General features: G+C 38.2%; 1 protein-coding gene across 2 annotated transcripts in view; it reads left to right on the top strand.

Moving 5' to 3' along the window:
• Positions 1–24612, top strand: part of WDR19 (WD repeat domain 19) — a 66279-nt gene that overhangs the window by 37464 nt on the left and 4203 nt on the right. For both annotated transcript variants that reach the window (XM_020786294.3, XM_073001160.2), the window contains exons 16-33: positions 409–556; positions 1802–2006; positions 2115–2274; positions 3404–3514; positions 3639–3748; positions 4974–5031; positions 5985–6131; positions 6230–6312; positions 10288–10371; positions 10893–11039; positions 12297–12421; positions 12883–12995; positions 13905–13973; positions 14320–14397; positions 15593–15689; positions 21110–21234; positions 23549–23630; positions 24381–24531. In XM_020786294.3, the coding sequence (XP_020641953.3) occupies positions 409–556; positions 1802–2006; positions 2115–2274; positions 3404–3514; positions 3639–3748; positions 4974–5031; positions 5985–6131; positions 6230–6312; positions 10288–10371; positions 10893–11039; positions 12297–12421; positions 12883–12995; positions 13905–13973; positions 14320–14397; positions 15593–15689; positions 21110–21234; positions 23549–23630; positions 24381–24531 (2093 nt within the window). The remainder of the gene's footprint in view (positions 1–408; positions 557–1801; positions 2007–2114; positions 2275–3403; positions 3515–3638; positions 3749–4973; positions 5032–5984; positions 6132–6229; positions 6313–10287; positions 10372–10892; positions 11040–12296; positions 12422–12882; positions 12996–13904; positions 13974–14319; positions 14398–15592; positions 15690–21109; positions 21235–23548; positions 23631–24380; positions 24532–24612) is intronic.

The raw sequence follows: 24612 nt of genomic DNA, 5'->3' as shown, positions 1-24612 counted from the left end.
GTCTGGTTTTAGTCTTTTTTGCTTTTCATTAGACTGAAGGAAGTCCTGTCACTCACAATGTATTTAAATATTCCAAATGCTTCTGTGATGCTATCTTATTTAAATTAATATTCTCATTTGGCTAATAGTATCCTCTTTCAGCAGCTCATATTGCTTGTCAGATATACCTGTATTTTTCTTGTGACCTGAGAGGAGGGAAAATATATATTTTTTATCTGAATCTGTAGGCTGAGATTACTGTCTGATCCCTTTTACAAGCACTTTTAATTAGCCTGTAAATCTTAATTCATGAAGGGAATATGTATCTGAGTTTGTCTTCTAATACAATAGTATAATTCAAGCATGAATATTAATTCCATTTTATTGTCATTTTGATTGCAAAATAATTTGGTATGCTGCCTTTCTTAGGTAACTGATATTGCCTTTGAGATTCCAAATTTTCAGCCGACCATCAAGGGCATTCTGTGGGAGAACTGGCCAATGGACAAAGGAGTATTTGTTGCCTATGATGATGACAAAATATATACATATGTCTTTCATAAAGATACTATACAAGGTATTGCAAAGTTCTAAAGTTATGCTAATAGGGTGTGTTTCATTATACCAGAAATTAATGTAAGCAAAATATGGATTCCCACTCCTAAAAGGTTGCAATCTACATTGTGATTATGGGAATAAATAGATAGACTATTGCAATAGCAGAGGAGACAGAACTAAGAGAGGTAGACTGCATCATTCAGTCATGGTAATTTTTTTTGTTGACTTTGTTGTATGCATTAGGTGATTTATCACTGTTTCTAAGTAGAATTCAAAGATTTTTATTTTGTTCAGGGAAGAGCATTTTAGATTTTGCTTGTTTTCTCCACGGCTGACAATAGAAGAACCAATACCTGCTTGAACATGCAATGCTCTTTCTTTCTGAGATCAAGAAAGATTTTCTCCCAAGTCAAGGACACTAGACTTTTTCTTTCTTTTTCTGCCTTTTCCACACCATGTGACTATACTTTCAATTGACCTTTCATATGTCTTAGTCTCTAGAGGTATTTGTTTTATGGGTATTTGTGTTTAGTAACTCTGCTCTATGCAAATGCAAGAATAGACGATACGTTTATAGGCCACTAATAAAAAATAAAAAAATCATACAATATGCAAGTTTTCGTGGATAAATCCCAGTTCTTCAAAGCAGGTACCAAAAATCCAAACATTTATGGCAAGATGGGGTTTGCCAAGAAGTTACTCTTAGATGTAAAGTTCTTGGCAAGATGAATTTCATCAGGCATGTACATGTCTTAGATGAGTTGGGAAGCAGGAAGGTGGTTGTTTTAAAGTTGCAGCTAAGGCAGCTGTGGGTAAGATTTCACACTCCAGTTCTTCAAACAAAAGGTCGCAGGCCATGCATGTATACACACACCTGCTCTCCATTTGGCTCTTCTTCAAAACAGACATGTTTCTGCTTGGCCAGGGAAATAGGGGTGATACAGAAAACCCATGCCCCCCATCTGTTCTATGCATATGACCATTAAAGTTTGGATTTTTCAAAACAAGTAACCATGTTAGTTTGTGTAAGCATATCAGACAAAAACAAAAAAACAAAAAACAAAACCCAAGAACAAAAACAACAAGTGATAAAAATATTGTGGGACCTTAAAGACTGCTATATTGTAATGTGAAAATGTATGGGTCAAGTCCACGTCTTCAGACATAAGAGTAAGACTATATAACTGTCATAGTTATTCATACAACTCAGTGCTCATTTTGGTTGAACTGCACATTGACATACTTTTGTCCCATTTTTATATAGGTTCCAAGGTGATTTTGGCAGGAGACACCAGAGTTCCTTATTCTCACAAACCATTGCTACTGTACAATGGAGAACTAACCTGTCAGACTCAAAGTGGAAAAACCAACAATATCTTGCTTAGTACTCATAGCTTCCTTGGGCCTTTGAAAGACTTGGGGTATAATGAACTAAAGCAAATCCTTAAACAAACTTTAATATTGAAAAGGTGGGTTTTCTTTTCATATACTGTAGTATACCAGAGACACCCAAATATGCAGGAACCAGCTGTGCTTAGTGCAGTTATTGCTTTTGTTTTCTCTGTATCTTTGTGTAGATTTACTGAGTCGTGGGAAGTATGCAAACTTCTGAATGATCTGTCTTCATGGAATGAACTAGCTACAGCTTGTTTGCATCATATGGAGGTGGAATTTGCAACACGGGTTTATAGGACAATCAGAAATGTAGGAATGGTTATGTCTTTAGAACAAATAAAGGTAAATTTGAACTTAATATTACATTTCTTTGTCTCTTTGTTTTGTACTTCAAAGACTATATGAGATTGCATTAGGGATTGAGCCTGGCTCCAGGGACGCTCACCTGGTCTCAACAATATTTTTCTAGCATTAGGAGAGTAAGTACTTGATTTTTAAGTACTGAACTTAAATCAGTTGGTTATCTCTGTAATTTCTTTTTGAGGGTAAATGGTTTTTTTAAATTCCACCAAGAAATACAGTGGTGCCTCGCTTAACGATTACCTCGTTAAATGACGAATCCACTTGACACTGAGGTTTTTGCGATCGCTTTTATGATTGCAAAACGATGGTTTAATGGGCAAAATTCGCTTCCCGACGATCGGTTCTCTGCTTCCGGAACCGATTCTTCGCATTACAATGATCAAAACAGCTGATCGTCGGGTTTCAAAATGGCCACCCGCTGTCTAAAATGGCTCCCCGCTGTGCTTTAGGACGGATTTTTTGCTGCACAGGCATCGGAAAATGACCACCCTATGGAGGATCTTCGGTGGATGCTGAGGTATTTAGCTCATTGGAACGCATTGAGTGGTTTTCAGTGCATTTCAATTGGCTTTTTTATTTCACTTGACAAGGATTTCACTCTACAGCGATTTCGCTGGAACAGATTATCCTCATCAAGCGAGGCACCACTGTATAATAGATCCTGCTGCTGATACAGCTACTGATTATGATGATTCAGATAGTTATTATAATAATAACCTACTTATACTAATAGTACTTTCTTCTGCTTCAAACTTAAACTAAGTTCCAGCCAAGGTCAGTTTACAATTTTATAGGATTTGTTTGAGCCAGTATCAGATGAGTGTAGTAATAAAAACCACTCCGTTACAGAAAAAACATTTGTTTTTGTTGTGAACATTTGTGGTCATCAGTGTTCCCAAGCTCTCAATATACATTTTGTCTTACTGTGTGTGATGTATTGCTATTCAAATAAAAAAAAAGTTGTCCTGGGGCCACGATTCCCTGCCCTAATAGCACCTTATATATACACATTAACCCTCCCAGGTTGTGTGTACCAAGACATCTATGGATACATTTGTAATTCAAAAATTAATAAAATGGGCCTCATGCATCTCTATGTCTTCTTCAGGACATAGAAGATCATAATCTTCTCGCAGGACATCTTGCTATGTATACTAATAACTTCAGCTTGGCTCAGGACTTATATTTGGCGTCTTCCTGCCCTGCTGCTGCACTTGAGGTAACAAATTAAGCTGCCTAATATCACACCCACTTCTACTTTATTTTTATTTTCTAACGCTGTGTTTTTAGGATGAGTGGGCTATACTTTTTTCCATTAAAATCCACATTATTTCTGGTAATAGATGAGAAGAGACCTACAGCATTGGGATAATGCACTTCAGCTAGCTAAACGCTTGGCACCAGAGCTCATCCCCTTCATATCAAAGGAGTATGCTGTGCAGCTGGAATTCACGTATGTACTTTTAGAAAAGTCTAATATTTATGTTTAAAATTTCAACTGTATGCACGCAAAGCACCTTTTTGGGCCTTCCTACAGTAAAATATAATGGCTAGGGTCCTCTTCTGTCCATTGACATAAATCAGTAGATGTGTTTTCCATTTTTGTGTTTTTCTCAGGGTAGCATTTAAAAAATATTTGTGTACTTATTGTTCTTAGCTTTAATATTGTCTTCTAATGATGTATGATGCCTCTTTATACTCATTGTTCGCAGCTTTAAATATTGTATTTAATGATGTTAACCACCATTGTACAGTATACTCATTGTTTTTAGCTTTTAAATATTGTCTTTTACTGTTGTAAGCTGCCTTGGGTCCTTTTCAAGGAGAAAAGTGGAGTATAAATAATAAATAAATAAAGCCTCAGTAGCAAAGTGCTCTAAGTCAAAATGCATTTGCTTGTTGTGCACTGCATCACATGATATAGGAAGCAGCAGCAAATGCCTCTGCTAACTTTTTTAACTTCTGAATATTCATTGCTGAGATTTTTGCTGACTATGTTATACCAGTGTACAGATGTAATAGGACTCCAGTCAGTACCTGTACATGCACAGAAAAACATACTGGCTGAAATCTTATTGCACAGCTCTGCATGCACGGTGCTGGTGATATCATCAGCAGTGGCAGATCACAGATGATTAAAGGTTTCCTTTGGCAGTTTCAGGATCGTTTTTACCACCTTCATAGACATCTGTTTTAATTCATCCCGTTAGTTATCGTATTTGTTTGAATGTATGTTTTATTTTATTTTTATCGTGTTTTGATATTGTGTTGTTTATCTTCTTGTTAGCCACCCAGAGTGGCCTGGTTGCCAGATGGTGTGGGGTATAAATCCAATAAATAAATAATAAATACATGTGAGCTTGTTGCATTTTGGATGGGTTGTGTGCACCTGGAAATAGTCTTTTATCTGTGGTGCAGTAGTATGGAGGACTACTTGAGTGTATGGGAGCTTGAGTGTATGGGAGTGAGATTCATACTAAATCACTGACTTGATCTATAGATTGCATATGGATTAGTATAGTCCTCCAGTGGTTGTCAGTTTTGTTGACTTACTAAATTTGACACTCAAAAAAACACCTTACTTGGAAATGTTCTATGAATCCTTTAAATGTCTCATTCATATCACCATATATTGCTTTGTATCTGTCTTTATTTACACATTACTGACTTTATTTTAGGGGTGATTATGTGAATGCTTTGACACACTATGAAAAAGGAATTACAGGTGACAGTAAGGTAACAGTTTTTGTTATAATTATTTTATGATAAACTTTGGCACGCCTAATTATTTATATTAAGGTTGTGATTTATTATCTTAAGTCACTTTTTAAGTATCCTCAGGCTGAAGTTGATTTAGTAATACAGTATTAGAAATGTTTTTTTATTTCTTAGGCTGTAAATATTACAGTTGACCATTCTAGATATTTTGGAGAACATTAATGAAATGGTTATGTTTTAGATCTATAGTTCTCTATTTAAATACCAATGTTTGCCTCAGTAGAATAAAATAATCTGTTGTTTATAATTAGATACAGCTGTGTTTTGTACTGATTTTTTTAACATTGTGATTTAAAGATAACTCTTGCTTATAAGGAAATAAATTATTTTCTTCATAAATGTTTGTTAATTTATTAACCATAATGGAAAAGATAACTTCATGATCACTGCAAGGCCAGACTCTTCAAAGACAGTCAATTTTTCAGTATTTGGGGGCCTAATGTAACTCACAGTAATGGTCAATGCTATGTGCTTGACAATGACATAATTATTTTTTCTCCAGTGAATATATTTGAAGAGTGGTATAAATGCAGCTTGGTTATTCTTTGCGTAGTGATATAAATATTCAGGTTAGTAGTTATGCAGTTACTGCAGAAAGAGTAATCAGTCCTCAGTGTCTTTCATGATGAACACATTTCATCATGCTATAAACTTTTGTGGACTACATTTGTTAGATGCTTCTGGGCTATAACTTTCAAAAGCTTGTATTATGAAAAATCTTTAATGTGCCACAAAATGAAACAAAAATTAATAATCCAAACAGAAAAAAAATCCTCTGTTCTTTAAAATATACATGTATACTAATGGCTGTTGTGTTTGTAAATTCTCTGTATGTTGTTTCGGTTTGTCCTTTTTTATGTCTTTATATTTTTATTTTTACTGCACCTTTGTGTGATACTCTTGATTGCCAGTGCCAAGAACATGATGAGGCCTGTCTAGCTGGAATAGCTCAAATGTCCATTCGCATGGGTGATATTCGACGAGGTATTAATCAAGCCAACAAACATCCCAGCAGGATGTTGAAAAGAGACTGCGGTGCTATTCTGGAGAGCATGAAGGTAGCTAGTGTTTTTAATATACAGTAAGTAAAGGAAATAAACATAATAGGAATTTATTTATTCTAAACTAACTATGTGTACCACTTCTTATGTTCCAGCAATTTTCGGAAGCAGCCCAGCTCTATGAAAAAGGACAATATTATGACAAAGCAGCATCAGTATATATCCGTTGCAAGAACTGGTAAGAGTGTTGCTGCAAAGCTATAAATTTTAGAGAAAATGGCAGAGAGAAAAATAGGGAATCAATAAAGAAAGCATTGCTACACCTCACTTTTTTCTTATATTTTGTACCCTTTGTCGCAGAACAAGTCAGAAAGTCAATTATCTCTAATGTACTCCTTCTCATACACTTCTCAGTGCCATTGCACAGAATTTGTTGCTGTTATGTGCTGTTAAGTCACCTCTGATTTATGGCAACACTATGAATGAGCTATCTCAAAAATAGCATGTCTTCTGCATCCCTGCTCTGCTCTTAAGGACTCAACCCATATTCTTGTTAGAATTTTGTCAGATTCAGTCTCTGTGGCTTGAAATAGTTCTATCAATTTCTCATTTACCCCAGTGATTTGTTTCTTCCTAGTGCTTTCAGAGCAGTTTTCACTTCATTTTCTAGAATTGCAGGTTCTTCCTCATATACTTCCAAACAAATCTTTTTACCTTTCTGGGTATCTGCCTGTCTTTTTATAATATTTTGGAAGGTCCTCTTATCTTCCTGAACAGTTCTTTGAGGGGTATATGAGGACCCAAGGGAGAAGATAAATAATCAAAAATTGCCTTTTCCTTCTTGCATGAATTGGATCATTCTGTGAGTTCATGGGAACTTTGGAATCCAACTCATGGCAAATTAGGTACCCAATTTGCTCATGAGGTAGAAGTTTCTTATAAAGCAGCCAGAAGAAATAAATCATCTTCAATAGATGGGATACCAATACTTCAAGCTGCAGTCTGGGTCTTTTAAAATCCAACAAGTATGAAAAACAATAAAATTATTAAAAGATATCTCAGTATCATTATCAAACCAAACAGAAACTGCAGCCAAGAAATCAGAAGGCTGAAACTCAGAAGGTCAGCAGTTAAAACATCCTGAAATGTAAGTATGTATCACTGGAGACCAAGGCCAAGATAATCCATACTGTGCTGTTCCTGATTACTACATACAGGTGTGAAAGTTGGATAGTGAAGAAAGCTGACAGGAAAAAAATGCCTTATCTGAAATGTTGTATTGAAGGAGAACTTTACAAATCCCAGGGAACACCTAAAAGCTAAATAATTGGATTCTGTGTCAGATTAGCTTGAATTCTGACTAGAAGCTAAAATGACTAAACTGAGACTATCCTTCTTTGAACATATCACAAGAAAACAAGACTCGCTGGAAAAGATGACAATGCTAGGAAAAGCTGGAGGCAGCAGCAGAAGAGGAAGATTGATCAGGGGATGGATTGATTTAGTAAAAGAAGCCAAGGTATCAGATTTCATTGGGAAATATCTGAATGTCCTCAAAGGGCTCCAGCTTTGTGCAGACTCTCCATGGGAGACTTATCGACTTACGTTTTGCACCCAACTGACAAAGACTCGCCTCTGGAACAATCTACCTCCGGAGATTCGCGCGGCTCTCTCGCTGGGTACTTTTAAGAAGCAACTGAAAACATGGATGTTCAGGCAGGCCTTCCCCTCCTAGTTAATCCCTGACCTCTTCCCTTTCTTTCATTACTATGTTCTCTTTCTCCATCTTATCAAATTTTTAATTATCTACCAACTTCCTTTTATTTAGATATTGTTTTTATATATTTGTTTCCTCTTTGTGTTGTAAGCCGCCTAGAGTGGTCAATATGACCAGATAGGCGGGGTATAAATGTAATAAATAAATAAATAAATAAAAATTTATTTGTAGTCTCAGAGGATTTTCCACCCTTTTTTAATATTAATTCAGCTTTTCCCCCTAGATATCCTTTTGGTATCTTTTATGAACTGAATGTACAGAAATAAATCTCCTTTTCTATAATTTATGTAGCTAGCAAGCAAGCATGCATATAAAAAGCTCAAAGTTGCAAGCATATATTTTTTTAAAATATATAAAAATCAATGAGTATATATTTCAGAATCTACAGTCTTCTTACACAAACTGTCATATACGTAGATAGTATTTAATCTAAAATGAACGTGTGACTGTCCAAAATAGTATTGTTTATACTATAGCTCTGAATCTAAACTTAATATTCAAAGGATACAATGCTTAAAAATACATTCTCAATGCCTAAAATAGAGAAATACATAAACTCTCATACAAGTCACTTTAAAAAGTTATTTAAAATCTATTTGGTTAAATAGTTTCAAATATTATAAAAGCATGGCATAGCATTTCTCAATAAGTCACATCTTATTGTGTAATTCTTACTGCTGGCAGAGATTTTCTCTCCCTCTCAATTAAAAACGAAGCATGTGTCTTTCTCCATTCTCAAATGTTGTATCATCTCCTTGTATTTACATACCTCATTTTTGGGCACAGCCAAAACAAACTTTTGTCAAAGAATATCCTCACAATATTCTTGCAAAGAAGCTAGTAGAATGTGGAATAGATAGTGCTACTGTTAGGTCTATTTGTAATTGGTTGACTGACCGAACCCGAAGGGTGATCACAAATGGCTCCCCTTTGTCCTGTAAAGAAGTGACTAGTGGGGTGCCCCGGCATTCTGTTCTGGGTCCCATATTATTCAACATCTTTATCAATCACTTGGATGAAGGAATAGAGAGTATATTGATTAATTTGCAGATGATACCAAATTGGCAGGGGTTGCTAATTTCCAAGAGGACAGGATTAAAATTCAAAGTGACCTTGACAGATTAGAGCCCTGGGCCAAAACTCACAAAATGGATTTCAACAGGGAGAAATGTAAGGTCCTCCACTTAGGCAGAAAAAATGAACTGCACAGATATAGGATGGAAGACACTTGGCTAGACAACGATACCTGTGAAAGGGATCTAGGAGTCTTGGTAGACCACGAGCTGAAAATGAGTCAGCAGTGTGATGCGGCTGCCAAGAAAGCCAATGCTATTCTTGGTTGCATCAATAGGAGTATAGTGTCTAGATCAAGGGAAGTGATTGTACACTCTATTCTGCTTTGGTCCGACCTCACCTGGAGTATTGTGTCCAGTTCTGGGCACCTCAATTCAAAAAAGAAGTTGACAACCTGGAGCATGTCCAGAGGAGGGCAACTAAAATTGTTAAAGGTCTGGAAGCAATGTCCTACGAGGAGTGGCTTAGGGAGTTGGGAATGTTTAACCTTACAAAAAGAAGGTTGAGAGGGGAAATGATAGCCATGTTTAAATATTTGTAAGGATGTCATGTTGAAGAGGGGACAGGTTTGTTTTTCAGGGCTCCAGAGACAATGATATGGAGCAATGGTTTCAAATTACAGGAAAAGAGATTCTGTCTGAACATTAGGAAGAACTTCCTGATGGTCAGAGCTGTCCGGTAGTGGAATAGGCTGCCTCAAAGGGTGGTGGAGTCTCCTTGTTTGGAGGTTTTTAAGCAAAGGCTGGATGGCCATCTGGTGGGAATACTTTGGTGGATGTTCCCGCATGGCAGGGGGTTGGACAGGATGGCGTCAATGGTCTCTCCCAACTCTATGACTCTAAAGTTTGGCGTTTTAATTTCTGGGAAATTCAGAAGTTGAAGGCTGCAGTGTCTGACCATCACAGATTTAGTGGAGCTCAAGGCCTGGGGGATTCTAGCAGCTGGAGATGTTAAGGTCTGGGTGAAATTCTCCTTCCTGTGAGCAATACCAACTACCATTGTTCAATACAGTACAATACAAATGTCTATTTAAAATCTATTATTTTCACCCACCATATTTTTAAATTAAAACTAACAAGTAACAATGGCCTTTTGTGTGCAATACCTGAGCAGAGCTGTTAATGACAGGAGCTTTTAGAAGTCATTAATTCATTGGGTCTGTATAATTCAGAAGTGACTTGATTGCATGTGACAACAAATTTCCCTGTCTTTAAATTTTCAAGGTATTTTCATATTTTCCAGAATTGACCAGTAGCAGTTTGTCTTGTTTTTCTATGTGCTTCGGTATGTTGAGAGATGGTAATTGATACAATATGTTAGAAGGAAAACAGCAGTTTGATGAGATTTATATCTATGATTTAGGGCAAAAGTTGGTGAACTTCTTCCTCATGTGTCCTCTCCAAAGATACATCTTCAGTATGCCAAAGCAAAGGAAGCAGATGGCAGGTATGTCTTCCTTTCTAAAATAAAATTCAAAAGTATATTCTCAGTCTACAGTCATATTTAAATGTGGGGGTTTGTTCTGTCCCATTCAGTACTGATGTTGGAATAGCATGTACCAGCAAATTGACTCATTCAGAGAATTATTTAGAACATGTTCCCTGTGTATTGCAATAGTTAAATATTGAGTGACTCGCCGCTCCTTTAATTTGAGGGTGAGGGAAGAGGAGGGCATGTTAGCGTTATTTAGTGAAAAATTAATTAATTTAACTGCCATTCAATTAAATCTTCTAACTCTAGGGATACTTTAATGTATAATATCTCATGCGTACAGGGCTCTAACTGAAGCTACAACAGTGATCTGATGAAGTGCTAGCTACACACGACCAGACACATGACCAGCAATTTCTCAGAGTGCCCTAGCAGCTTACAGGGTTGGAGCTCCACAGACATAAATATACAACAGGATAGTAGTTAGGAATTTTAGAGGCTAAACTAAAATGATATGTGATTATTTTTATTTTTAGATACAAAGAAGCTGTTTTGGCATATGAAAATGCCAAGCAATGGGACAATGTTATCCATCTATATTTGGATCACCTTAACAATCCAGAAAAGGCTGTTAGCATTGTCAGGGAAACACAGTCTCTTGAAGGAGCCAAGATGGTAGCCAGGTAACAGGAGCTGTAAAAACTAGTTTTTAAAACTTTTAACATAATTTAAAACTATTACATCTAATAAATTGGTCAAATTATAGATACAGAAGTACTGATGTTGTGTTATGTGCTGCCAAGTGAGAATTGACTTACAGTTATCTTAACATGGCTTTCAAGGTAAGCAAGACAAATTTAAGTGTAGTTTGACCAGCTCCACACATACTCCCCAGGAGTTTCCATGACCCTGGGCATCAAGGATTGATACCAGAAAATAAATGCTTTTAATATATTTTCATATTTTCTGTATATGTTTCAAATGAAAGAGACTATGTCTGTGTAAAGACACATGCTTTTAAAATTACAAGAGTAGGGAAAAAGCATTGGGAAAGGTTTCACATTCAATGTTTCCAATAGTGCCAGATTCCTTCATTTTCCTGCAGGAGTAAGATTCAGTGTTAATTTGGGCTTTCCAATTCCATACCTGTAAAGAAAAAGTTGGGGTTTGGAGAGGACCAGATGATTCAAGAGGCTGTGGAGCATTGGCTGCTTCCTACTAAGAAGCACTAGTACAGCCAAAATATGATGAAGATGGAAAACTTTGTGCCAACTAATCAGCCTGTGTCCTCTGGAAACATCTGTCTGCTTATTGTGCTTCAGTAGAGAATAGCTTGAATGTGAGCAAGATATTACAGAGTCAATGTGAAGAAGGATGTTTTTCACTTGTGCTGGGCCAGCAAGGTACCTGATAATGATTAAATTCATGCATCATCTTTTCTCAGGGAAAATAGAGAAACCCGCTTAAGCAACTCTGCTTGCCGGGCCCCTAATGATCTTGCAAGTCCACAATCACTACACCTCTCCTCACCATATTACTGGTGGAAGCAGGATCATGCCTGTTGTTTCCACAATAGAATGTAACACCTATGAGCAGGCCCTATCCTTTTCTGTTAACAGTTCTACATCATTGCCATCATCATCATCATTTTAGAATTATAGACATTATTGTTTTATTGTTTTTGTTATGTTTAAATCCTTCTTAATTTTCCATTTTTGAATTTTCTATCTGCATTTCTGCTCTCAAAAGGAACCTCAAAGTTCACTTATAACTCAGTTACTGGAATAACGAATACTGCCACTTTACTGCTTAAAAATATGATGGGTTGTTCCTTTGAGTTGCTACATAAACCTTATGTGTAAATCCAAAACTCTGATTCTATTCATTGCAATGTCTTTTTTTAAAGCGAATTGAATAATGCAGTTGCTAATTTTGTTTAGATTCTTTCTGCAATTGGGTGATTATGGGTCTGCCATCCAGTTTTTGGTGATGTCCAAATGTAACAATGAAGCTTTTTCCCTGGCCCAGCAGCACAATAAGATGGAAATCTATGCTGACATAATCAGTGAGTATTTCAACCTGAGGTGGTGGTTCAAAAATCTTTATCAATACTTGACTTTTAGCTTTCCCACATCCAGCACTGATTGTGGAGCATTTGCTCCTGAATATTCATTACTGGTGCAAACATATGTGCTCTCAAATGTAGTTTTCTTCTGAGGTTTATGGGGCTTACCCATAGATAAGTGAGGATAAACTTATGCTGTTTTTAAATGTTTCATTATCTGAGAGATACCAAGCCTTCTGCACCATATTCCACAGTGTTCCCAAGGAACTCTTCTTCCTCAAGCATAGACTTTCATTTTCAGAAAAATGAGCTATTAAAAAAAACAACTACTCTATGAACTCTTTTTTTTTTGTGCAGGAAGGGAATTTATGATCCATACCAATTAAATTATTTTTTCAAAATAAGGAGTCTTTCAAATTGGATTTGGTGTACGTTCTTTTGTTTTGCCTCACCTACTGCAGGTTCTGAGGACACCTCTAATGAAGATTACCAAAGCATTGCCTTATACTTTGAAGGGGAGAAAAAACATTTTCAGGCGGGCAAATTCTTCCTTCTGTGTGGTCAGTATGCACGGGTTAGTATTAAGCCATAAGTATAAGGCTCAAACTAGATGCTACAATACATGATGGTTGTGTAAGAGGATCTCCCAAACACTTTTTCTTTCTGTTTAAAGAAGCACTACTTGGATTTAATATGGATCAGGTCTCATTGCTGGGAACGAAGTTTAACTGTCCCCATTTGCCATTTCCCTGTTTCACATTCCCCCACAACACCATTAGGAGAGAGTTGCTCACATTTTTCCTTCTCTGAAAAGGATATATTCAAGGCAAGAAATTAGGCGATGTGAATGATAGAGTCTGATGGAGAGATACGAATTCTGCACATTTTGTTCTGAAGAAAGATTTTGCAGAGCATCATAGTATTGATACTGGCTGTTTATGTCAGGGGTGAGCCATCTCCAGAAGATCATGGCTGACATATGCCCATCCCTAGACCATGAGGGGGGGGCTGTTTCCATTGACTCCACCCCACCCTTTTTTGCCCACCTGTACCCACTAGTGTCCAATTGGGGGGGAGCAAGAGATGAAGCCACAGGGTTCTGGGGCCTTCAAAAAATGGTGGAACTGCCTTCCATGTCTTCAAAGTGATACACAGGTGGTTGTTCAGCCAGTTTTAATTCAAAATAATATTTTAACCCATCCCCAGACTAGGTAGTTAGATTTTATTGGAGGAATGTAATTCAGTACATTTCATTTGCTAAAGCACATTCCTCTAAAAGAACATTGCAAGAGAACATAACAATGCCAACATGCTTATTCTGAATAATACAAACTGCTTTGCTTGATTCTATGAAGTTGTTACTTTGCAGAATTAGATTCCTGCTCTGTGTTTGTTGTATATTTTCAGAGATACAAAACAGTATTTATTTGTAAGGAAATGCTTACATAGAAGGTATTCAATGCCATGCATACTTTTTTTCCAGGCATTGAAACACTTCCTGAAAAGTCCAAATACTGATGATAATATGGCTATAGAAATGGCAATAGAGACGGTAAGGAACATTACTTAGAAAGCAAGGGAGTGGTTTGATGGGAGAGATACAAGTCTCTCCCACAGAAATTCCTTGTCACTGTTATACCTGACTGAGCAGAGAACCAGGACCAGAATATGTATCTATTCTGTATTGATTTCAAATGTTATACTCTGTCTTTTTTGCAAAATTGGAATTTGGTGTACTGAAAATGCCACGGTCTTGCGTCTTTCTTGATGGTATAATCATATAAAAATACCTGAGTTGCAGACTGAAGGCAACATATTAATAGTCATATCACACAGAATAAAAACTTGGTTGTTTCCCCCATAATATATTATGTTGCTCTGTTCACATTTTTCCCCAGGTGGGACAGGCAAAAGATGAAGCTCTGACCAATCAGCTTATAAATTACCTCATGGGAGAGAGTGATGGGATACCAAAGGTATTAAGTTCCAAATTGGGAATCTATGGTCTGTGGAATTCTATGCTCTGCTTAGTTTTTTAACTAAATGTGATATGTGGCTTATATTTAAAATGCAAAGGGGACTTTTTGGTAAGGCCACAGATTATAGTATACAAGGATAAGGTTATCAGTGCTTGTAACTAGTTGTCAGTGCTTGTAACTAGTTCTTGCTGAGGTAGTGACTGCTTCTACTGTGTCATTTAGCCTGTGAATAAGGACTTCTTGATGCAATGCTTCTCTGCACAAAAACATGACTTGCACGCAAAAAACAAACATGTCAGGCAACAGCTAGGCCTGAACCTTCCTCTCTGGTGTCCTATCCCTGTGTATGATTACTGTAAATGAAATTCTAAAGATTTACTTTCCTTTCTTCATTCATTTTAAATGATCCTAGGTCACTGTTTTGCTTACAAAACTTCAGGGCAGTTCACAAGGCGTATAAGGATAGCAAAAAACACAATCTTAAGATCAGTCAAAAGTAAATAATATCTATGACTGGCCAGAAATTGTTACAATCCTTCATGTCAGAGAATCGTTTCTTTAGAAGAAGTCTGGCAGCTGCCATCTTCAAGATTACTAGTGTGCTTCCTTTTAAAGCAAGCACCAATTGCAGCTCGTTGTTCCTTTGCTAGATGTTACTCAACAAGGAAGAGCAAATTGGCAATGGATGGTAGCATATCAAACTCTGTTCAGTTGCAACAACAGAACACTGCCAACAAAATAGATTAAATGGTTTATTGGAAACACAAGATTGAACAATGGAAGTAGTTTCTAATCTAAAACATATTTAAGAGAAATGAAGCTGTTTTAGTAAGAGGAATGGAGAATAATAGAGGAATGTGAGTTCTGTGTTAAAGTGTATTGGAATATTTTGTTGAAGTAGTAATTCTATATCTGAGATTACTAAATGCAGCTGAGATAATTCCAGTTGCTTTTCATGCTTCTAATGTTAATTTCAGCACACTTTAATCCTGTGAAGGAATTCTAAAACCTAGTTTAGCGATGTAAAAGACTATGGAACCCAAGTTCTCTATGCCCTTGCAAGCTCCAGGCACAAGTGCTGTTTATTGAAAGCCCGAAAACACACAGTTTTAGATGAAGAGTGTATGGAGCCCATGTAGTGATAAATGGCTGTGTGCTACCTTAATATATCTGTCTTTGTATTTTGACAAAGGAAGCCAAATATCTGTTTCGGTTGTACATGGCACTCAAGCAATACCATGAAGCTGCCCGGACAGCCATAATAATTGCCAGAGAAGAACAATGTGCAGGTACGGCATGGCAGCCCCACCATTTGGCAGAACAGATTTCACAGGTGAAGCAACAGCTGGGGGGAGTGGAGAGCAAAGAGAAAACTGTACACTGCAAGTACATTGCCTTTTCTTTGTGGACGCTAGCAAGTATGCCGGGCAAAGACTTCTACTTCACCTCCCATCCTCTTACTCTACTGTAATGCTTGTTGCTCATAGTGGTGCAGGTCTCTTCCATGCAAGAGAGATGACTCAAGAGGGCAACAGCGAGTAGAACAGTGAAGGTCTGAATAAGACACTACCTTATGAGATACCAAAGTATTTTGTACTACATGAACATGTGGAAGAGTCCACAAATCAGCTAAGCCCAAAATTTTAAAGCTTAAGTTGATACTCTCACCACAACACACACACACAAACACACACACAATTGAATTTCAACCAATTTCAATTTCAATTCCAACATCCCACTTTAATGTGATTGTGGATTAGGCTGTGAGACAAGACTTCCTGAAAAATTAACAACCAAATTTAAAAACAGAGTGCTCTGAGACTGTTCTTCTTCACGACCTCTGTGAATGCACACAAATGGTTGTTCTGTGCCTGCGCTGAATGTCTTGGAAGATTTTAGAGCTTTAAAATACACAGTTAGTGGGATGTTCCCCTGTGGAACACATGCTCTGCCCACCTAGGATCCCCCTCAGTTCCTTTTTTCCGCTGTGCTGATCAGATCTCCAGAAGAATAGAGCGTGTTTCTGAGTGATTTTTAGCGACTATATTAGTATTTCCTCTTCTAATCAACACCTAAATTACTACCTTCCTATTTTCCAATCAACTAATCAACGTTCCCCTGTCAGTTCCGTTTCCCACTTTTGGCTTCCCACCCCTCCTCCCATCTTTTCAACCGTCTCTCCCTCTGGTTTCCCACTCTTTATGGTCTTAAGAGCTCCTTTTAAAAGGTGTGTCAGCTGTTCAAATAAGATCCTATTGTCTGACGGCCACGAACACTGTTTATTCTGCTTGGGTGAGCAACACCCAACCCATTCTTGTGTGGCATGTAAAAAATTGACCAAGCCGGCACTTAAGCAAAGGCTCCAAAGGCTCCAATCTCACCTTTGGGAGACAGCCATGAACAAAAAAGGCTCACACTCTGGTGTCAACTGGTAGAATATCTCACCACACTGGCCTCTCAGTGGCTGATGCACCATCCAGCCTTGGCCCATTCTAGCCCTACATCAGGGCGGGCGATTGAATTCCAACTTTCGGGATTGGACTCTCCTGAATACTCTTCCCAAGGGCATCGGGAGGAATGGGAGCACACTGGTCTCTTGGTGGCTGGTGCGCCAGCCAGCCAGGCCTCAGCCCAATTTAGCCCTGCATCAGGGCGGACAATTGAAATCCTGCCACTTTCAGGATCGGACTCTCCTCAACACTCTCCCTGAAAACATCGGGAGAAATGGAAACATATTTCTCCTCCTCAATATATGCTTCCATACAGAGAGTACTATCAGTATTCCAATTTTCCACAGTACCATCATTTTGACGTGGAGGAAGTTGTTCCGTATTGCGATCCATATCTCACGGTAGCATACCAAGGACATTCATATTATCAAGAACTGAAGCATCCAACCTCCCTACACCAACCTCAGGTGCTATCGATAATCATCCTCCATCTCCTTCAGAGGATTTCACTTCTTATTCACAGATAATATCCAGAATGGCTAAATCCCTACAACTTCATGTCGAAGAACCTCCATCACCTGAGGCAGATCTAATATTCGACAACATTAATCAAGAAAGGAAATGTCCACTTACTCTTTTATTCCATCGATGCTCAAACTAATCAAGGAAGCATGGGACAAGCTACCATCTACACTACAGATCTCAAGACAGACTGAAAACCTGTACAAGACGCATGGAACAGACACCAAGTTTTTGCCCAAACATCCTACTCTCAATTCTATAATTGTTGAGTCTAACCAATCCAAAGCCAGAAATAAATCTTCAGTGGCCCCTACTATAAGGAGGGTCAGGAAATTGACATAATCGGTAGAAGAATTTATTTGCTCTAATCCTTTTCACTTAGAGTCGCCAACTATCAAACAGCAATGAGCACTTATCAGCCCCAACTTTGGAACAAAATTCTCCCGCTACTGGAATCTGCACCTGAATCAATCAAAACTGAACAGATTAATGCCTATACCGAGGCCACCTCACTGGCAAAACTACAAAGGATTGTGGCTAGACAAGCGGCCAACATAGCATCGAAGACCCTAGCATCCTCGATAGTGTTGCGCTGACACGCCTGGCTTAGATCCACCAGATTGTCTGATGATACCAAGGATAGAAGACCTTCCCTTCAACAGCACAGGTCTCTTTCATCAGAAAACAGATGAGACTATGGAAAACCTTTATAAAATACTGTAAACAGCAAAATCATACACCAACCAACAATCCTTTCGATACCAACGACATACAGACTCAATTCTATCCACAATCATTTCAACAACAAGATAGCATAACTTGTCAGATAGCATAACTTGTTAGAGAGATAAGTAAAGCAAATTAAGTGTGGACTCTCACTAGAAGCTAAAATAACCAAACAAAGGGTATTGTACTACAGTGGCATCATGAGAAGAAAAGCTCACTGGAAAAGGCAGCAATGCAGGAAAAAGTGCAATGTAGTCGGAAAAGAGGAAGAATGCAGATGAGATGCATTGACTCAATAAAGAAAGCCACAGTCTTTGTTTGTAAAACCTTTTGTTTGGTCTTGCAGTCAAAGCAGGACCAGGAGCAGAGAGACAGGAATTCAGATTTGGGGAATAAACTATGATACTCTTGCGTGCTTTGGGGATGAGAAATAGAGAAACGCAATTGCTACACACTTCAGACATCTAGTCCCAGGTGTGTTGGTTGTCTTTTACTCGGTGTTTGCTGTGAGCGAGACTCTTCTAAATATTCCAGTTCTGCCCAGTACAAATTCAGCGTCTAAACAGAATCTTGAAGTACTTGCGCTTCTCAGCAGAAACTGCAGAGCTAAATGCAGTGGAGATTAAATTTTAAAGGTTGCTTTTTTCATGGTTTTATCAAAGAGTCAAGTCTCTCTCTCTCTCTCTCTCTCTCTCTCTCTCACACACACACACACACACACACACACTTCCTCCCTCCCTAAATTTTCAATAATCAGTTGCTTCAGTCCGTTTCCTCTCATTACATTTAAACAAACTTGATGAAACCACCTGGTCCCTCTCTCGCACCTTCCTGCCTTGATTGGAGCCTTCTCTCCTTGCAGTCACCTCCTTTTTTCATGGCTTTATAAAAGTCAGTCTGTCTCTCACATACATCCACCCTCCCTCCCTACATTTTCTACAATCTTACCTTTAAAACAAGCTTGATGAATCCACCCTTCCCTCTCTCGCACCTTCCTTCCCGCCTTATTCATCTCTGGGGAAAGTAGTCTTTCACAAGCCAGATTGACTGCCCTGGGCTGTTCTACAGCCATAAACAATAAAGCCGCCTTATCTCCAATCTCTAAAAGAACTGATCTACAAGTTCTGGAACCAAGGAAGGTAGCAGGGAGAGGTGGCTTACAGTTTGAGGTTCTGCTGCAGGGGTGGGGGTGGGGTGGGGGTAGCGCTCTGCTCATTACCCCCAGGATTTTTTTTACCCCATTTGGGGTAAATTACCCCTGCTCCCCGACCACTACTATAACATTTGTTAAAAGAGCCAGTGAGCTGGCTGCTCTTCGTTCTAATCCACCCTTTATCCAGTTTCATCCAGACAAGGTGACTTTGTATTTTTATGTCTCTTTTCTGCCCAAGATTGTATCAGAATTTCATATAAATCAACCAATTATATTACCATCGTTTTTCCCATCACCATCAATCTCTCTAGAGCGCATGCTCCACATGCTAGACATAAGACGCTCTCTTGCATTTTATATTGACAGAACTAAGGCTTTCAGGAAAACTTACAGACTTTTCATATGTTTCCATGCACCTCACAAAGGAGGCCCGGCCTCATCACAATCCATTTCCAGGTGGATAGTCCAAACTATTTCTCTGGCGTATGAACTATCAGGCGAAACACCTCCTTATCATTTGAATGGACATTCCACTAGAGCGCTATCAACATCTATTGCCTCCCAGCATGGAATCGAGATTCCTAACATCTGTCATGCTGCAACATGGTCTACCCCATTGACCTTTGTCAGGCATTACCGCCTAGATGTGAGAGCATTCAATGATGCTGGATTTGGCAGATTTGTATTGCCATCCTTCCTACCGTGACGTCCCACCATCCGGTAAGTGGAGCTTGCCAGTCACCCATTTGTGTGCATTCACAGAGGCCACAAAGAAGAAAAAGAGGTTACCTACCTGTAACCATAGTTCTTCTAGTGGTCCTCTGTGAATTCACACATCCCACCCGTCCTTCCTTCTGTCCATCATGGGTTATATTAAATGATTCTTCTGCCTGGCAGACAAATTCTAGAAATTAAGGGGGATCGTAGGTGGATGGAGCATGTGCTCCACAGGGGAATGTCCCACTAACTTTGTACTTTTAAGCTCTAGAATCTTCCGAGACATTCAGCGAAGGCGCAGAACAACCCATTTGTGTGAATTCATAGAGGACCACTAGAAGAACTATGGTTACAGGTAGGTAACCTCTTTATTTAGAAGCACTTGGTAAAATACCATTTTTTTCTTCTACATTAATGACATCATTTTTCTCCTAACTTTCTCTTAAAAAGAGATTTCAGAATTGACTAAATGCAGAAATACTTTAGAATTTATACAGTGGTGCCCCGCAAGACAAATGTAATCCGTTCCGCGAGAAACGAAAAAATTTTCTTGTGAGGTTCCCTATGGGAATCTCGCAAGACGAATGAAATGTATTTGTCTTGCAAAGCATCGGACTCGGGGGAAAAACCATCTTGCAAAGCATGGCCATAGAAGAAACCATCTTGCAAAGCACCATAGTGATCGCAAAAACCAATCGCCTTGCAGGTTTTTCATCCTGCGAGGCAATCATCTTGTGAGGCACCACTGTACTAGAAAGCAAAAATGAGGGGAGCTGTAGATAATTTGGCAGCATATGTCACTGCAAGTTGTTTTTAATGACATCTGTCTTCATTTTAACTATTAAAAATTCTTTCTCTTGAGGGAGTTCATGATCCAGTGGTGGATAATGTCATAATTATTTAATAGTTTAGAGTTCTTTAATTATTAAATAGCAACTGTGGTTTGAAATAGAAGGTGTTTCTTTTAGAAGGGTTTAACTAAGTAGGATCTTTTCCATACAAAATGCAAATGGTAATGGCATAGCCTTGATAAATCTATCTAGTTCAGCACAAATTATGGAGTATAATTAGAAGGAGAGCAAGTCATTACCAGAATAGCAGTTTATATGAAAACTAATTTTTTGTTCTTTCTTCTTAAAAGGAAACTATCGAAATGCGCATGATGTGCTCTTTAGTATGTATTCAGAACTGAAAACCCAGAAAATTAAGATACCTTCAGAGATGGCTACAAACCTTATGATTCTACATAGCTATATTTTAGTAAAGGTACTGCACTGGAAATACAGAAGAAAATTGTATAAACTTGTATGAAATGCATATTAAAAACATAGAAAGCAGCTTTGCTAGCTTAGTCATTTCTAGTCCTGTGTTTTTTTTGTTCCTCCCTCCCTCCCTCCCTTCTCATAATATGCAATAAAATAATAAAACACTATCTAATAAATACAAAAATAGACTAAATACAATAAACCCTGTCCCTAACTAAAAATATACTAAATACAGAAATGACAACCATTTGAACATCCCAGAATAATATTTATAATTGGTAGAAGGCAGCTTTATATAATTCAGTCTTCATTGGCTTCCTAAAAACAGAGAGAGAGAGAGAGTGCCTGACAAAGCTCTGTGGAAAGCTTGTTTCAAAGATTCATTTTGAGTTTGTTTGACTTTGTCCCAGTCCATTGTCAATACAATGAATGAGAGAGCTTGGTTCCTCTTGTTGGCTATTTTTACCTTCTTATGTGTTATAATTCTTAATATCAAGGACTGCGAAGAGTGTGTGGAACAGGTAGCTATTTTATGGGAGAGACATTCCACTAAATATCAAAATCTTAAACCATTTAGGGCTTTATAGGTTATGACTGGCCCCTTAAATTAAGCACAAAAATGAACAGGGAGCCAATGAAAGTGTGCCAAGACAGGATATATGTTTTCACATCTGCTGATGCCTGTAATTAATTGGCTGTCGCGGGTTGTATCTGCTGAAGTTTACATTACAGTAGAAATTACCAATAAATGAACAACTATTGTTAGCCATCTCTTATCCAGGTAGATGTGCAGCTGGACAATCAACCAAAGTTGGCAAAAAGGTACTCTTTGCCACAGCAGATATGTAGGACACATTAATGATGTGGCTAACCCATTCCACAATCATTTCCTTTCCTGATTTTAGCAGCCATAATGGACAAGAATCTAGAAAGGGGATGGTGGATTTGGAGCATGCAAGTGCCTTGTCCGCATCCTCAGACCACACTGGCTGCAACTGATCCAATTTAAGCTGACTAGATGATGCATTGGACATCTTCCTCAGATCTGCTGATATCAACAAGGAGTCAGTGTCCTGCCAGATACTTTATTGACACCAGATGGGTTTGGGAAGCCCCTAAACATGCCATAAATGCAATAGCACCCTCTTGGCCACGTTCCCCAACAGTCTACAGAGGCGTTCTGTTTTTAGTATTGAAAGCAGGGTAAGCTAGCCTCACCACTAGCAGTCCTCAGTGAATTTGTCTAATCCCTTATCTAAGCTGTACACTTTGGTGGCCATTTTTATATTTGTAGTAGTGAATTCCACAGTTTAACTGTGTGCTAATGGGGGGGAGTTAAACTACAGTGGGGTCTTGACTTAATAACGGCTCGAGTTAAGAACATTTTGACTTAAGAACCACTCTCACAGGAAAATATTGACTTGACTTACATACTTAGATTTGAGTTAAGAACTGAAAAAAAACCACGTGGGAGGCAGGGAAAGTGCAAAATTTGAACTTTCAGTTAACTGTTGGCCAGTGAAAAGGGTGCCTGTCTGCTTCCTCACTCCTCCCAGCGTTTAGAGAGTGGATTGGGAATCTTCAGACTGCCTGGTACTGCCTGGACTGTATTTTCCCTGCCTTCCCTGAACCTTTCTTGACCTAAGAAAAAAAGAAAAAATATCCCCCTCTAGTGGTCGAAGGCAGAATAGCAGCTTCCGATTAGTTTCTATGGACGGAAAAGAGCAGATACGGATCAAATGGTTTTCAATGCATTCCTATGGGAAATGCAGATTTGACCTGAGAACTTTTTGACTTGAGAACCGTCTTCCAATACGGATTAAGTTCTCAAGTCAAGACCCCACTGTACTTGGGAGAGGGATGTTCAAGGAAAAAAACAACTTGATCAAATAAAACTTTAATCGGTGACATAACATAGAATTTCAGGTAGCCCGTGGATGTGTCATTACTAAGCATGAGATAATTTTGTTTTTTTATGCATCATGTACTACTGTTTCTGAAGCATCTATGGCTTTAATTATGTACAAAGATTATTCTCAACACACATGTAAATCTAGGATTTTTTTGTATTTTCATAGTATTAAGCTTTAAAAATTATTAAAATGCACTGATTTGTTCCAGTGTCCTTTGCTCATCCTGTGAATCGTATCATGTCCGCTGAAATTCCTTTCCTCCTAAACTCTCCTAGACTGTTCCTCGTCACATCTGTTTATGTATGTGTCTCTTTCCTTGCATCAAACACAAACTGAAATGGCTGGACAGATCGTGAACATTTTTGCTATTAGAGCGTAGAATAATTCACATTTGTATTACAGATTCATGTCAAGTGTGGTGACCATTTGAAAGGAGCACGTTTGCTAATTCGCGTTGCCAACAATATCAGCAAGTTTCCATCCCGTAAGTGTTCATAACAGGAGTTCAGCATTGTGCTCAGTGTTTATGCCACAGTGAATGTTTTTAAGGTTGTAGCTTTAGTGAGGGTCTTCCTTTTCAGTAATTCCTGTTTTGTCATAAAGGTTGTTTCTTCAGCATATGGTAACTAGTATCTTCTGGATATATTCTGGCTCTTAAGTTGTCCTGTATTTAGAAACTTGTCTGTAAAACTCGTGGATATCTTTTCAGGTGATTTAGATCTTGTTATTTGAAAAAATAAAAATAAAGTTGTCCAGAATTTGGCCAGAAAGCTGTTCGTGTTTGTTTAAGTTATGAAGCTTGTGTATCTTGCTAATTGATGGGGTGCTTGAGCACATCTTGGTTGCAGACTTGGATGCTTGACAAGCTACAGCTGGGCACCCCATCAATTAGTCACATTGGCTGCACCAAATTGCACAAATCTTCCACTAATAGCAGCCGCATTCTGGCCATTGTGGGAAAATTCAAGAGCAAGACAGGCCTGCATAGAGGCTTCTACTAGTGTTTCATTATATGTTATTCTTTTACTTGTATTGAATCTATTCCACATGTATCCACTCACTCCAGTCTTTAGGTGTCTCTGGTAAGTAGATAATAAACAGAGACAGTGTAGAAAAAGTGGATCTGAATGTTGTTATTTAAGAAAGTCAAATAAATCAGCAGCTGTTTGTTAAATACAGTAAGGGTTGACTACTGAGCAAAAGTGAGGTTTTTTTTCTGTGCTTTAATTTATAGATATTGTGCCTATCCTGACCTCAACAGTGATTGAATGCCACAGAGCAGGACTGAAAAAGTCAGCATTTGGTTTTGCTGCCATGTTGATGAGGCCAGAGTACCGGAATAAAATTGATTTGAAATATAAAAAGAAGATTGAAGCAATGGTCCGGTGAGCTTTTATTACACTGTGTAACTGAAGTTGAAAATACATTGATATAAGCTTGCTCGCTCACTGTAAGTCAGGGGTCAC

This window comes from Pogona vitticeps, chromosome 5 (assembly GCF_051106095.1).
Source record: "Pogona vitticeps strain Pit_001003342236 chromosome 5, PviZW2.1, whole genome shotgun sequence".
In the NCBI taxonomy this organism is placed as follows: Eukaryota; Metazoa; Chordata; class Lepidosauria; order Squamata; family Agamidae; genus Pogona; species Pogona vitticeps.
This window is presented reverse-complemented; position numbering and strand designations above follow the sequence as displayed.